This window comes from Mustela nivalis, assembly GCF_964662115.1.
Source record: "Mustela nivalis genome assembly, chromosome: 1".
NCBI lineage: Eukaryota > Metazoa > Chordata > Mammalia > Carnivora > Mustelidae > Mustela > Mustela nivalis.
The window spans coordinates 179,479,623-179,493,242 of record NC_139020.1 but is presented as its reverse complement, the minus strand read 5'-3'; the positions used below and the strand labels follow the sequence as shown (position 1 = coordinate 179,493,242).

At 39.5% G+C, this 13,620-nt stretch overlaps 1 protein-coding gene across 8 annotated transcripts in view; it reads left to right on the top strand.

Moving 5' to 3' along the window:
* Positions 1-13,620, top strand: part of MITF (melanocyte inducing transcription factor) — a 221,172-nt gene that overhangs the window by 113,298 nt on the left and 94,254 nt on the right. For 2 of the 8 annotated variants that reach the window (XM_082691138.1, XM_082691137.1), the window contains exon 1: positions 6,717-6,801. The exons of the other annotated variants lie outside the window; for them this stretch is intronic. In XM_082691138.1, the coding sequence (XP_082547264.1) occupies positions 6,746-6,801 (56 nt within the window). In that variant the 5' untranslated portion in view covers positions 6,717-6,745. Of the gene's footprint in view, positions 1-6,716; positions 6,802-13,620 lie in introns of those variants that run through there. 8 annotated transcript variants of the gene reach the window in all.

Sequence of the window (13,620 nt, the reverse complement as noted above, 5' to 3'; positions counted from 1 at the left end):
ATTGTGGTCTGCTTATTGCAAAATACCCCAGATAACAAAGAAACAGCCTCTTAATCTCCTTTAATTCAGGAACAAATATTTCTTTTGAAGTGAACCCCAAGAGAGAGAATATCAGAAGGCTCAAGAGAGGAAATTAATCTGTTGTATTGATTATTATATTAAATGAAAGGCTAAACAATTATTTCATGGATTCTCCCTTCACTAATTGCTTAAAAATTGACTTCAGAAAACATTTGAGATGACTCTTTGTCAATTATATTTTTATTCTCAGGACATATTTTTCTAAACAGTCTTGAAAACCATTAGTTTTTCTCTCTGGATGTTTGCATAAGCATCTAAATAGTTCTTTACTAAGGTCACAATGAGCCTAAATCAAGTTTACCTGGGGTCATCTTGGTCTCGTCTGCTTTTCCTTATCAACCTGAAAAGACTTCTTTGTGTGCCAGGTACAATGAGCAGTCTTTCAGAAGATGCTGTGCCATCATTTTTACAGGGAGATCTGTTCTTGGTAGAAGGAAATAGAAACAGGATGAAAGAGATAATCGTGATTGAATGGTACTGACTGGGTATTTCTCCAGATAGGTAGTCATTAAAAATCGTCTCCAGTCAGGCTGTGAGGGTTTCAATTGAGAACTGCTGGACCCCTTTCTTGTAACTTTGTATCACAGTACTTACTTATGAAGATCTGTTGTGCTCAGCAACCAAAAGCTTCCAGAGTATGTAATTGTCCCATTAATGCCTGTTGACTCCTTCTTCCTAATTAATAAAATGCCATCAAGCTGTACTTTGGAGGGCCTTTCTTATTGATCTTTTTTCCCCTCATTTTGTCACTCCTCTATCCATTCTTCCTTCTGTCCATCCATCCATCCATCCAGCAAATATTTATTGAGCATTTGCTATATGTCAGGCACTGAGAATAAAGTAAATACAAAGGAACCTGCCTTCATCAAGGACAAAAGACAAACAAATAAAATGACTATTAGTGGGATTAAATACTATGAAAGAAAGAAACAAATTTTTGCTTGGAGAGCAGACAACCAGAGTGGGTTGTTTTGCTTGCGGTAGGGAGGGTAGGAAAGATCTCTCTGAGGGAAAAATGTCAAACCTGTAAAGCCCTCCTCTGAGAGATGAGGGGCAGCCAGCCATGGGAGAGTCATTGGAGGAGGGAGAGCAGGGCCCCTGGCGATGTCCTCTCTGCCCAGTCTTCGGATAGGCAAGTGTATGGGAGTCTGGGTTTCTTTGGCGGGAGCCCCTGAAAACCAGAGCCCCATGCTTCTTCACTTTTGTCTTGCACACAGCGCTGGAAGGGGCCTCTCAAATGTGCTGGGCCAGTCAGTCAGTGTTTGTGTCGCAGGGTCTTACAGTGCGTTTGACTTTTCCCAGAGTGGAGCATGATGATATGTGGGGAGAAGAGGGTCTGTCTTTGTTACCTTGAGAGTATTTCTTGAGTTTCATAGTCATGTTCATGGTACTCTTGAATTACCTCATAGTAAGGCTGTCACTGAACATTCAAAGCATACTCACAGTAATTCCAGCTGGATGCTTTAAAGGATTAAACTCTACAAGTAGAAACTTCTTTATGCAACAAGTAAAGAGCACTTACCTTCTGGAGTTATTTCCTGCCTCTTTTAGATGATTTACATAGAATAGATTGTATTTAATTGTATGTGTTATAATACATTATATATTAGGGGTTCCTGGGCCTGACTTTACATTTGACTTTTATGAGAATCTTTTAAAAAAACACAGAATTCCAAACTTTACACCTGGGGAGTCTCATTCAGTCATTTGTTTGGGACAAGATCCTTGACATTGGATGCTCCGGAGTTGACTCCAAGGGAGTAGTGTGGGGAGAGGAATCCCCAGGTGCTTCTGATATGAAGACAGGCTTGGGAACTGTTGGCTACGATCATAATGAAACATTTGAAGAGTGGTTAGATGTGTCCTAAATTGCCTGTGGGAGGTGGTTCTTGCATCAGTACAGTGCTGGGCACATCATAAGCCCTCAACCGTGGACTGTCATTAGGCCAGTGAGCAGAAGTTCGATTTTACAGAAAAAAGCAATGACTATCAAAAGAAAAGGTGGAATAAAATGGTGCACTTTGGGGGGCAATAAAACATTTGATATCCAAATAAAATGAGAAATCTGACCGTGGTAATGGTTCTACATTTCTTCAGCCAAGTTTTGGACAAGTAACAAGTAAAACCTCTTATCTCTTCTCTCACTCATTCAACGTAGTGATTGAATTTTTCCTTCCAAAAAGATTCCAAGGCCCAAATTTAGCATCCAAAGAAAAAGCTGGCTGTCACTTGGATAGTTGATAGTTCCATTTTAGTTAAGGTCATCCTTGGAGAGGTCAGTAAGAATTCTGATGACCCTTGTTGGTTTGCTGGGATTTGGGGCAAGGAATAATAAAGATTTTAATGCATTAGAATACAGGTAATATTTTTAGTCCACATTTGGTGTTTTATTTTTTAAATATTATTTTTCCCTTTCCTTCACTTGCATTTGAAAGTTCATGTTTAAATTTAGGGCATATATGTATATCTATCTATCTATCTATCTATCTCCATCTATATATATCGATACACACATATATACATATGCATATGCACTTAGGATACTCATCTGGCTAATATAGGTGTGTACAAGAGAGTTACTTTCATGTTGTAGATTAATTCATTTTAAAGATGTTTACTGAACATCAACTACTGACAGTTTATTCCACTAGGTTCTAGGGACACAGTGGTGAACCAAGCGGACATGGTTCCCGCTGCTCCGAGACATTTGTTGAATAATTGGGTGGCTGCTTGAGGACTGGTATTTTATTTTATTTTTAAATTTTTAGTTGAAGTATAGTTGACATACAATATTATATTAGTTTCAGGTGTACAACATAGTGAATTGACAAATATATCACAGAGTGTTCACCATGGTAAGTATAGTCACTATCTGCCACTGCACAAAGTTATTATAATATTACCGACTCTGTTCTCCATGCTGCACTTTCTGAACCATGCCTTATTTATTTGATAATTGGAAGTTTAATACCCTTCATCTGTTTTGCCTATCCTCCCACCCATACCGCCCTTTGGCAACCACCAGTTTTTTTCTTTTCTTGTCTTTATGAGTCAGTTTCTTTGTGTTTGTTCATTTGTTTTTTAGATCTCACATATAGGTGAAATTATATGTTATTTGTCTTTTTCTGACTATTTCACTTAGAATAATACCCTGTAGTTCTATCCATATCATCACAAATAGCAAGATTTCATTATTTTTGATGCCTAAGTAATATTCCATTTCACACACACACACATCTTCTTTATCCATTCATCTTTCATTGGACACTTAGGGTTTCATATCTTACCTATTCTAAATAATGCTTCAGTAAACATAGGGATACATATATCTTCTTGAGTAGTGTTTTTGTTTTCTTCAGGTAGATACCAGAAGTGTAATTACTGGATCATATGGTTGTTCTGTTTTTAAGTTTTTGAGGAACCTCCATACTGTTTCCCATAGTGGCTACAGTGATTTACATTCCCACCAATGGTGCCTTCCCCATCCCACCCCCACATCCTTCCCAGTATTTGTCATTTCTTATCTTCTCGATACTAGCCATTCTGACAGGTAGGCATGATATCTCATTGTGGTTTTGATTTGCATTTCCCTGATGGTGAGCCATGTTGAGCCTCTTTTCACGTGTCTGTTGGCTATATGTATATCTTCTTTGGAAAAATGTTTGGATTCTCTGCCCATTTTTAAATCAGATTTTTATTTATTTTTGGTGTTTAGCAGACCAGTATTTTAGTATTAGGGTAATGTATGTAAGGTTTCGTGAATTTTGTAGATGGTGGCATATATGCATGTTTCAGTCAAGCTTTATATTCCATTGGCTGGTGGGTATTTCATTGCTGCAGCCAAAAGGATTTTCCAAGAACTCTAGTACAATATAGATCTTTCTAAAGTACCATGAATAGAGTGGAACACATGCCTCTTAAAAGTAATTTTATTTAAATACTTATGTAAACAGTCAATGGACAGCCTTCTTTGGGTGGTGAATTATCTGGGATGAAAGATAAGTTGATGTCATTGGCTGAATGTGCCAGGGGAGCTTTTGGCGCACCGCTTGGTGTCCCTGCTGGAATGGCTGGAATTGATACCATTGGTTTCATGGTCAACACTTGAGAGCCCATGGAGGGTACAGATTTTCCCTGTGTGTAAGCATGTAATAAATCAGGGTTTCAGTTCTAAAAGCTACCCGGTACCTTGTAACTTAATGCAATTTCAAATAGTGCCCAAAGTGAGAGAGAGTCCAATTCAGACTTTTAAAAGATAATCTCTTAAAGGTCCTGATATAGTTGTTTCTTACCCCTTCCTCTTTATTTTCTCTGTCCCCCCCCCCCACTCTGTCCTATTTCTGGTAGTTCTCTAGATCAGTCAGTGTGAATCAAGGATAACAGCCCTAACCACAGTCATAACCCTAAGAGCTTTTTTTTTTTTTTTTAATTGAGAGCTTACTATATGCCAAAGACTATGCCAAACACATCACTATATTATCTTCTCCAGTTCTAACAGTAACGTTTAAGATAGGCACTTTCCATTCCCCTTCCTCAGGTGAAGAATCTGGGGCACAGGAAGTTTGGTCAATTTGCACAAGGCCACAGAGTTAGTAAATGGTAGAATTTCAGCCTGCATAAGTTGACAGCAGAACCTGGGTCCTTTATTTTTATGCCATTTGTGACTTAGGAGAAGGGAGGTCAGGTAGGTTAGTAAGGGGAATAGTGTAGCCTCTTAGTCATCTCTTTGCTCCCATACCCAGCACAATACCTGGTGTGTAGGAAGTGCTCAGTAACTCTAGTTAATGAATACAGTTATTGCATTAGGAACCTGTATGCCCTACCCTACCCCCTTGTCTTTCTATTTATTGGTCTTTAGTTTTGCCAGTACTCTGTTCACTTTTCTGTACTTCTCTTCACCCTTTGTACCCTCAGGGCTCCCCACCTCCCATGAACTATCATTACCTCCTACCAGGACTATTGCAGTAGCCAATCTTGGCCCTCCTTTAGTTGAGTCTCAAAATAGCAGCTAGAGGGGACTTTCTAAAAACTCATCTCTGGGCCCTTTGTTCTCCTTCATACAGCCTCTCAGTGGTTTTCTGTTCACCTTAAATCAAAATCACCTCCTTCTCCCTGGCCTACCAGATCCTGTGATGGTCTGGCTCTGGTCACGGCATTAGTGTCATGGACACCACCCTTTTCCCTCCTTCTCTGTACTCCAGCCATAATGGATCATTCTCCTAATTCCCACCTCAGGATTCTTGCATGTATTTATTGTTACTACCGCTCAGAAGACTCTTCTTCCATGTCCTCCTTCCCCCGGCTGGTGCCCCCACTCAGATCTCAGTGCAGAGGTCCCTGCCCAAGAGAAGTCTTTTCTGACCCTTAGATTTTAAGCCTTTCTAGATCTCTGTAGCATTTACTACTTGTATCCTTATCTGTTTGCATGATTACTTAATATGTGTCCCACTAATCCATAAACTCCAAGAGTTTACCAAAGCCTGGGACATAGTAGGTGTCCCATAAATATTTATTAAACAAAAGAATGAATGAATGAACAAATGAGCAGACTAAAGAGTCTAAATAGCTTGCTTGAGACTCCTGGCTGGAGATTTCCTATTATTAAAGGGAAGTTAAGACAAAGGTAATTTCATTACATTATGGAATTCAGTTTGATTATGGCTTGTCGAGATTGCATTGTTTTCTAATCATTTACTTTGGAGATAAGCTCTTAGACACAGAGAGGTGAAGTCACTTGTCCTGGGCACACAGCTAGCTCATGTCACATATCTTTGTTCTGACCTTTGAATGATGTGTCAAGAGAAACATACATATTTTCATAACTCTACAGGACATCTTTGGTGTGCTGAGTCTGTAGGAGCTCCATCAATATTTGATAATATTGATGTTGTCATGTTGGAATTTTTAAAGTGTTGTCGGAGAACATGTGTTGTTATTTTTTTTCTTCTTGTACACCGGTGTGTCCAGAATTAATTGGGTGACAATCTAAGAGCACACAGATATACGGCCTAAAGATGTGTCCATCCTAGAAGACAGTGCCCACAGTTAGAAGCAGCCTGCATTTGGTTCCTAGTAGGACAGGGCAGGGACCCCCCTCATATTCTTGGGGTCCAAGAGTGAGGAATGCTGACTGGATCTCTAGTCTGCCAGCGGGGGAGCATGGCCAATTACCAGCTGCAGTTCCAAAAATGTCTCAGATCGCCCAGACTGAAAAGGGTACACAAGCGATCTCACAGCCCTCCTAGATTCTGGGACTGTATTAAGTGTTAAAAATTCACCGGGATGTGAAATTACCTCCCTTTCAAGTTCTCTACTAAGGCACAGCCGCTGCAAGCCTCCACCAGCACCTGTGCTGGGGAGGGCTAAGTGAGCATCCTGAGGTGCTCGCCTGACTGCTGGGGTGAATTGCGGGCCTCCTGGGTCCCTGCATCGCCCCCCGTGCAGGGGTGAAGCAGCAGTTTTGTCCTGCAGGTACAGTAGGTACTGGATTAAACAGGTCTGCTCTTGCAGACAGAGACCAGGCACCGTTCTAGCACGAGCTGTGTTTGGATTGGAGTTTCCAGGGCCTTATCAGGAGCCACCCCTAGTGACACAGCCGGTGCCAGAACTAACTTTGACTTTCACTCCTCGCCAAGGGCTTGCAGAACACCTTAAAGGAAAAAAGATGGAGGCGCTTAGAGTTCAGATGTTCATGCCTTGCTCCTTTGAAAGCTTATATCTGTAAGTGAAGTTTTATTCTGGAAATAATCCCGGGACCACTTAACAGGAGCGATTTTTTTTTTTTTTTTTTTTTTTTTTTTAAGGGGGAGGATAGAGAACGGAAAGGTTTTATTGGGAGTTAAAAATACTGGAACTGTTACTTTGTGACTGTGTCTTTAATCAGCTTCAGCTGTAGCCTCTAGTATGTGGCTATGACAAGGATAACAACTAATTTGTCCAGGGGGGTGGGGGTGGTGGATCAAAATGCTGGCCTCTTAGCTTTGTCTTCTTGTTTAAAATTGAATGTTGATCTTAAATTAATAATGCCAAAAAAATGACCGCTTGAAAAATCTGAGAACAGAGCTTGATTTATGATTATGGGGTAGATTACAGCTCAGCTTCGTCATGAATAAAAAAGGGTTCTCTTCAGGAAAACGAGTGTGCTTAGCAATAACATTTGTCAGAATTGTCCTATTGCAAACACTTTGGATTTTTTGCTTTCTCTCTCTTTCTCTCTCGTTTTTTTACCTAACTGTGGAAGAATAGCAGTTGCATTTATAAATAATCTTGTTTGCATTTCTGTATATTGATTTTTTTTTTCCTCTTTGAGAGAAAAACAAAACATCCAAACATCAGAATCATCTGCCTGGCATATCAATGTAGAACAAGTTTGCGATGGGCAGTTTCAAAGAAATACTTAAAAAGAGAAAGACTAAGTAGATGATAGCTGCCCCCCCCAACCTTAACATTTACTTTCAGTGTTAGGTGATAAGATTTGGAAACAATACTAAAAGCTGTGTCCCTCAGTGAATAGGCATTCAAGCAAATCAACTTATGCAAAAGCCACCTCTGGAGCTTAATAATTATTTACTGAACGTTCCTGGGTCATGAGAGAGGTTCTGATTAAGTCAGAAAAGCATTATGTTCAGCAGCTTGTGAAGGTGTGTTTAAAGACGGCAAGAATCATGGAAAAATACTAAATGTAGCAGAACTATTTTTAGAATTTGATTCTTAAAAAATGAATTCCCACAAATTCAAGCGCCGTTGAAGTTCCTAATGTTCAGTACGTACATCTTTAGAAGTTCTCAGAGTAGCTTTTTAAATGATTTCTAATTTCTTATGCTATTTTGGCTGTACTGAGTTTGTTTTCATTGATACTGTTTTCATTCTATAGGTCATTGAAACAGTTTAAATACTTACCTCTCTAAAATGATAGAGCATTTTACGAACACAGTTTGTGTATTTTAATTATGTATTCAAAATGCCATTATCCTAGAAAGGTTATAAGTTTCTGCTTCGCAAACCAGATAATAGTTAAGGAGATGATGGCTGCTCTGTTTGATTCATACCCAAGAATGTATCTGTAACTTACTAATGTTTTAAATATTAATTTTATGCAAATTAGTGAATGGCATGAATGGATAAAACATGCCGTTCTGATGCAGCCTAAGGACAGTAATGATGTCACCCTTGAAATTACACCAGTTAATTCTTAATTTGAACTTCTTTTGCTTAATTGATTCTGAATTTCTTTCTCTGGTTAAAGGAAATATTCTTCATAGGAGCAGGCTTCCCTTCTAAATTCCCAGAAGGAAGTTCTTAGCACACGTCTTTGACAGAACTCTTCACTGAGCTGTTGCCTGTTAACTTCTTTGTTCCTGTTCTTTGAGGAAGGGCACTCCCTGTGAATTAATTGTTTCCTTTGTACTTTCCTCTAGGAAAGCAGAGGAGCACTATAGCAGAAGGCAACATTCTAAGAGTTCTGGCTTCCTAGAAAATAACTTGTTAGTTTTCTCTAGTGTTGAGATGTTAAGAAGATGCTCAGAGGATCCTAAATCAAGAATTAGAACATAGTGTCATATAATGTCTACTTCTTGTCCATGGTGTGCCAGCCACCATTCTAAGTATCTTACCTGTACTAAAGCATTTAATTTTTATATTTGCTATGTGACAAAGGTGCTTTTTTCTACTTCCATTTTGCAGATGAGAAAATTGAGGTTTGGTCAGATAAAAAATCCTACCTAAGTCATATACCTGAGAAATGATAGAGCCAGCTTTTCAACCTTCGGTGTTCTGACTCCAGGACTTATGCTTGTCTCTGTTATGATGCTCTGTGGATTTTCATTTAAGATCCTGAATGAATGATGTTTGTTTCTCTGCCTTTTTATTGAGTGGGCCTCTGCAATGCACACATTCCTGAATTACTCCAACGGTTACTCATTTGAGCTTTGGGAGGGCACAGTTCCTCCACTGCTACAGTATTTGTCTATCAGATATATTTCCTTATATCCAATTCACTATTGATTATAATTAGAAGGCATCTATTTGGGGAAAAGATCTACTAAATATATACATTGATTATGAAATCCATCCTAAATTGAGAAATCTTAAAATATAGAGGGAAAGTTTGTCTTAGAATTTAGGAAATATAGTAGCTCCCTAGAGCCCAGAGCTCTTTGGAAGAATGTTTCTCTGTCACTGGATGATTCAAGCAAAATGGTTTGATGAAAGGTCTTCCAACACTAAGATTCTAATATCTGATTTTAATAGAGGTGGGGTATTTATTAGGATAGAAACACTGCATTTATTCATTGAACAGATATTTATTTGAGCCTACTGGGTGCCAAGTAGTCCTCTGGGTGCTGGGGAAGGTATATGTAAATGAAATATAAAAAAAATCCTGTCCTTATGGAGACCAGGTCATGAAGGACTATGCACATTTAAGCTCCATTCTTAAGTCTGGGCCTCATCCTTACAGTCCAGAGTGGCTGCTGGACTCTAGTCATTACAGCTGAAGTCCAGGAGATATGATGGGAGAACTTAGGCATGAAGCTAATCAAGCTCCTGAAAATCTGGGAAATGTCATGAATAGCAGCGTACTAGCTAAAATGAAAAGAAAATAGGAAGATGAATATTGGGTTGTTTGAGTTGTAGATTTTAGGCTGAAATTTTATCTTTTTCAGAATGACTGATATTTTTCCAAAGTGTCACAGAAACCAACTGTGGTATCCAGGGCACATCAAACTGGTTTAATAAAAATGGAGATTGACTTTGCAAGTCAGTGTCCAGTGTTCAGGGTTTTCAGGGCTTCAAGGACCATTTCATTCAGATGCTCAATGTCATCCTTCTTGTTCTCCGTCCTCTGCTGCTTCTTTCAGTTTACATTACTGTTTCACCTAGTCTGGCTTTCTTTTCAGTTGGCCCAGGAAATTGCAGACTTAACATCCCACCATCTTTTCAAATCTTTGTTTTTTTTTTTTTCCAGGTTTTGTACATTTATTCCTCTAATAACAAAATCATACAAAGCCAAGGCAGCTACAGAACCCCATGGGCCCTGACCAGTGGCTCGCAGGCTTCCTCGAGGCTCAGTGTGGACAGGGGTGCAATGCAGCCAAGCCCCCACCCTCCAAATCTTTGTATAAGGAGAGTTCTTTTACCCCAGTAACTGTAGTCAAAGGTGTAGGGCTGCCTCCTACTTGACCATCTTGGAGCACAAGCCCATTCGGTGCATATGCTGATTGGCTAATCTTGGGTTGTGTTTCTGTGTCTGGTCTGGGGTTAGTAGCACATCATAACCTCATGAGCTGAAAGTGAGGAGCCTGGTCCTTCAAGGTGAAATCAAGGTGCTTTACCAAAGAAGTGGGGCAGGATGCTAGGCTGCTCCTGAGGCCATTATTTGTACTTTGTTTTGATTTCCACACCGTTTTGCAACCTTTGCATCTTGGCAGTAGCTACGTCCAAACATGCATCAAGAGAGTTCTTCATTTTGAAACATTGTAGGTACATTATCCTGTCATGTCATACAAATTACTTACACCTTAGAGGGGATGAGTTTTTCAGAGCATTTTAAAACATGGCAGCTGTGTGTGAATGGGCTTCCATAGTTGGACAGAGTAAGCGAGAATTCTAGAATGTGGTCTAGTGGAAGGAAGCTTGATGTGAAAGAAAGAAAGCTCGAGTGTGGGGCATCTTAACTTTACTGGCTTTAAAACCTTTTGATGGCCTGGCTCTCAGAGGCAATTCCTGAAGGGAACTGAGTGTGAAGATTATGCCAGCCCATAGTGGCATCTGTGGAAAACAGAGAACATTTGTGGTCATAAAATGAGGAAATGGCATGCTTGTATCATTCAGTGTCATCTTTTAGTTAGAGTGTATAGAACTGAGAAACTCTGGGAGTGGGGAAAATAATCAACTTAAAAAAAAGTCTGATGATGAAAATTGCCTATAAGAACATTGGTCGTATGTTACAGAAGTCTCTTGAACATTTTTGGTCATCCTTCCTAGTTAAAATTTTTCAAGCGAACTCTCAACATACTTTTATTTTATTTATAAATTATAAACATGTTTATAATGTTTATATATTATACACATTACTTTATGTTACATTATATTATAATTACATTATATGATATGTACAAAAGTAGAAAATAAAAATGAAGGTTAAAGTATATGTAAAGAAATGTTCTAATATTTTCTTCCTGAGCCCCAGAATACCATTTTTTGAACCTTCTTTTGAAGAATATTGATATACTGGGAGTCTTCTTAGGGTTCTCTTTCATTTTGACCTAATCAATTACTGAGATTATCCTTCCTGATACTGGAGGTCCAGCTTTAAGAATATTAATTCTGAATAGATGCAGAGAGTCTCCAGTTTTTAACCAACGAATTAGGGCTTAGGTTTGGAAAAGTCAAGATTTCAGACTTTTGTTTTTAAAGATTTTATTTATTTATTTGACAGAGAGATCACAAGTAGGCAGAGAGGCAGGCAGAGAAAGAGGAGGAAGCAGGCTCCCCGCTGAGCAGAGAGCCCGATGGGGGGCTCGATCCCAGGACCCTGGGATCATGACCTGAGCCGAAGGCAGAGGCTTTAACCCACTGAGCCACCCAGGCACCCCAAGATTTCAGATTTTAACTTACATGGGATTAGTGGTGATTCTTTTAGGATGTTCTCTTCCTTTTGTACAATGAAAGGTGCAGAGCTTCAAAGCATAGGAGTGCTGTCCACTTAGGACACCATCATCTCCCTCCTGTCTAGCAGAACCTGACCTTTGGGAAGCATCCAAGTATTTGGTGAAGGAAAGGAGAGGAGAAAGACAAGCTGTACTTTGCAGTCCTTTTTCTTTTCTCTGTGCCAGAAACCTGTAGTATGTATTATCTGAGCTGGTAATGTTACCAGAAACGTTTTGGCAGGTTTTCATTTTTTTTTTTTTTCCTTGCCCATTAAAACCCAGAGTTGATGATGACAGAAGTCCAGAAGATCCCCGTATTTGAAGCCGTACTATGAAATCTAGTACTCTGACATGTACAAGGAACAAAATCTTTCCTTACAGGCACTTGGTTCTACCATGAGTGCTGAAAAGGTCATCCTTATATTCACAGTGCGATTACTTGAGAAGGAATGGGAAGGTTCAGATAATGGGAAGGCTGATCATTCGGAAGTATCGAATACCTAGACTGCCACTTAAAAAGATAAATCCACTGACCAACTCTTGCTTCAGTGGTTTCTGCACTTGGAGGCACTCACACAAGATTCTTAATCATTTCTTTTTGCTGACAGAACCAACTGATTTGGGGGGGCACTTTCTGTAAATTCAGCCTTTTGGTTCCCTTTTCTTAGGATAACATAGTTGTGTTGTAACCATAACGATCCACTGGCACTTTTTGGATGGATGTTTTTATTTGTTTGGTTTTATAGCCCATTTGGCAGGAGAGAGTAGCCCCCATTTCCTTCCATTCCTCGTGTTGGAATCAGGGTAATAAAGACTTCAGAGTTTTTGGCAGGCTTGCTGGAGGTGGGGAATGGCATGAATTTCCTCAGATGTGGAAGAAAGTGTTCTCATCTAAGAATACAAGGTGTGAGCTTCAGGGCCTACTGAACTCCTTAGGTATTAATTTACTCATAGTTTCTGAACATGGTCAGGCATCAGAGTCAGCTGCAGAATTTTTATAGACATATTGATCCCTGAGCCTCATCTTACCTGAAATCAGAATTTCTAGAGATGGAGACTGGAATGGCATTCTCAGCTGATTTTTTTGGCAGCCACTCTTACATGGAAATTCTGGTGCCTTAACCTGATTTTGACCTGGCATTCTCACTTGTGTGCCTTCTTGTGTCTCCACTGTGAATTTGAACCTCAGCCATTGTGCCTTCCTGAACATCGTTACATTATACTCCAAGTATACAGGCAAATGCTAGGCTTTAAGCTCTGTTAACTTAATGATTATACTGAAGATTAATTTTCCCTGGAGGAAAACGCTAGAATTTTTACTTTATATCTCAGGGGAGAATTGCAGGATAAATAATCTCCCTCCACCCCTGCAAAACTTTGTCCTGTTCTCTGAATTAAATAGGGATTCCCTAAATCTTAAGAGGGAAATCTGCTGTCATCCGAACTTGAATATAGGCTTATACAAAATTGCTTTTAAAAAAAGATTTTATTTTTATTTATTTATTTGAGAGAGAGAGGGAATGAGAGAGAGAACGCATGAGAGGAGGAAGGTCAGAGGGAGAAGAATACTCCCTGCTGAGCAGGGAGCCCGAGGCGGGTCTTCGTCCTGGGACTCCAGGATCATGACCGAAGCCAAAGGCAGTTGTTCAACCAACTGAGCTACCCAGGCGTCCCACAAAATTGTTTCTTTGCATCAAAAAAGAAGTAGCAAGTTCATGGTTTGCTATTTCTTCTACTATTAATTTTTTAACTCTGTTCCAGTTTAATGGACTCTGTGCCAGTCATGCTAATTTTGTTTACATCTGTCATAGATTTTAATCCTCATCACAACGCTGATAGGCAGGTGTATTAAACAGTCTTCATGAATAAGGAAAACTGAAGCTCAAAGGGA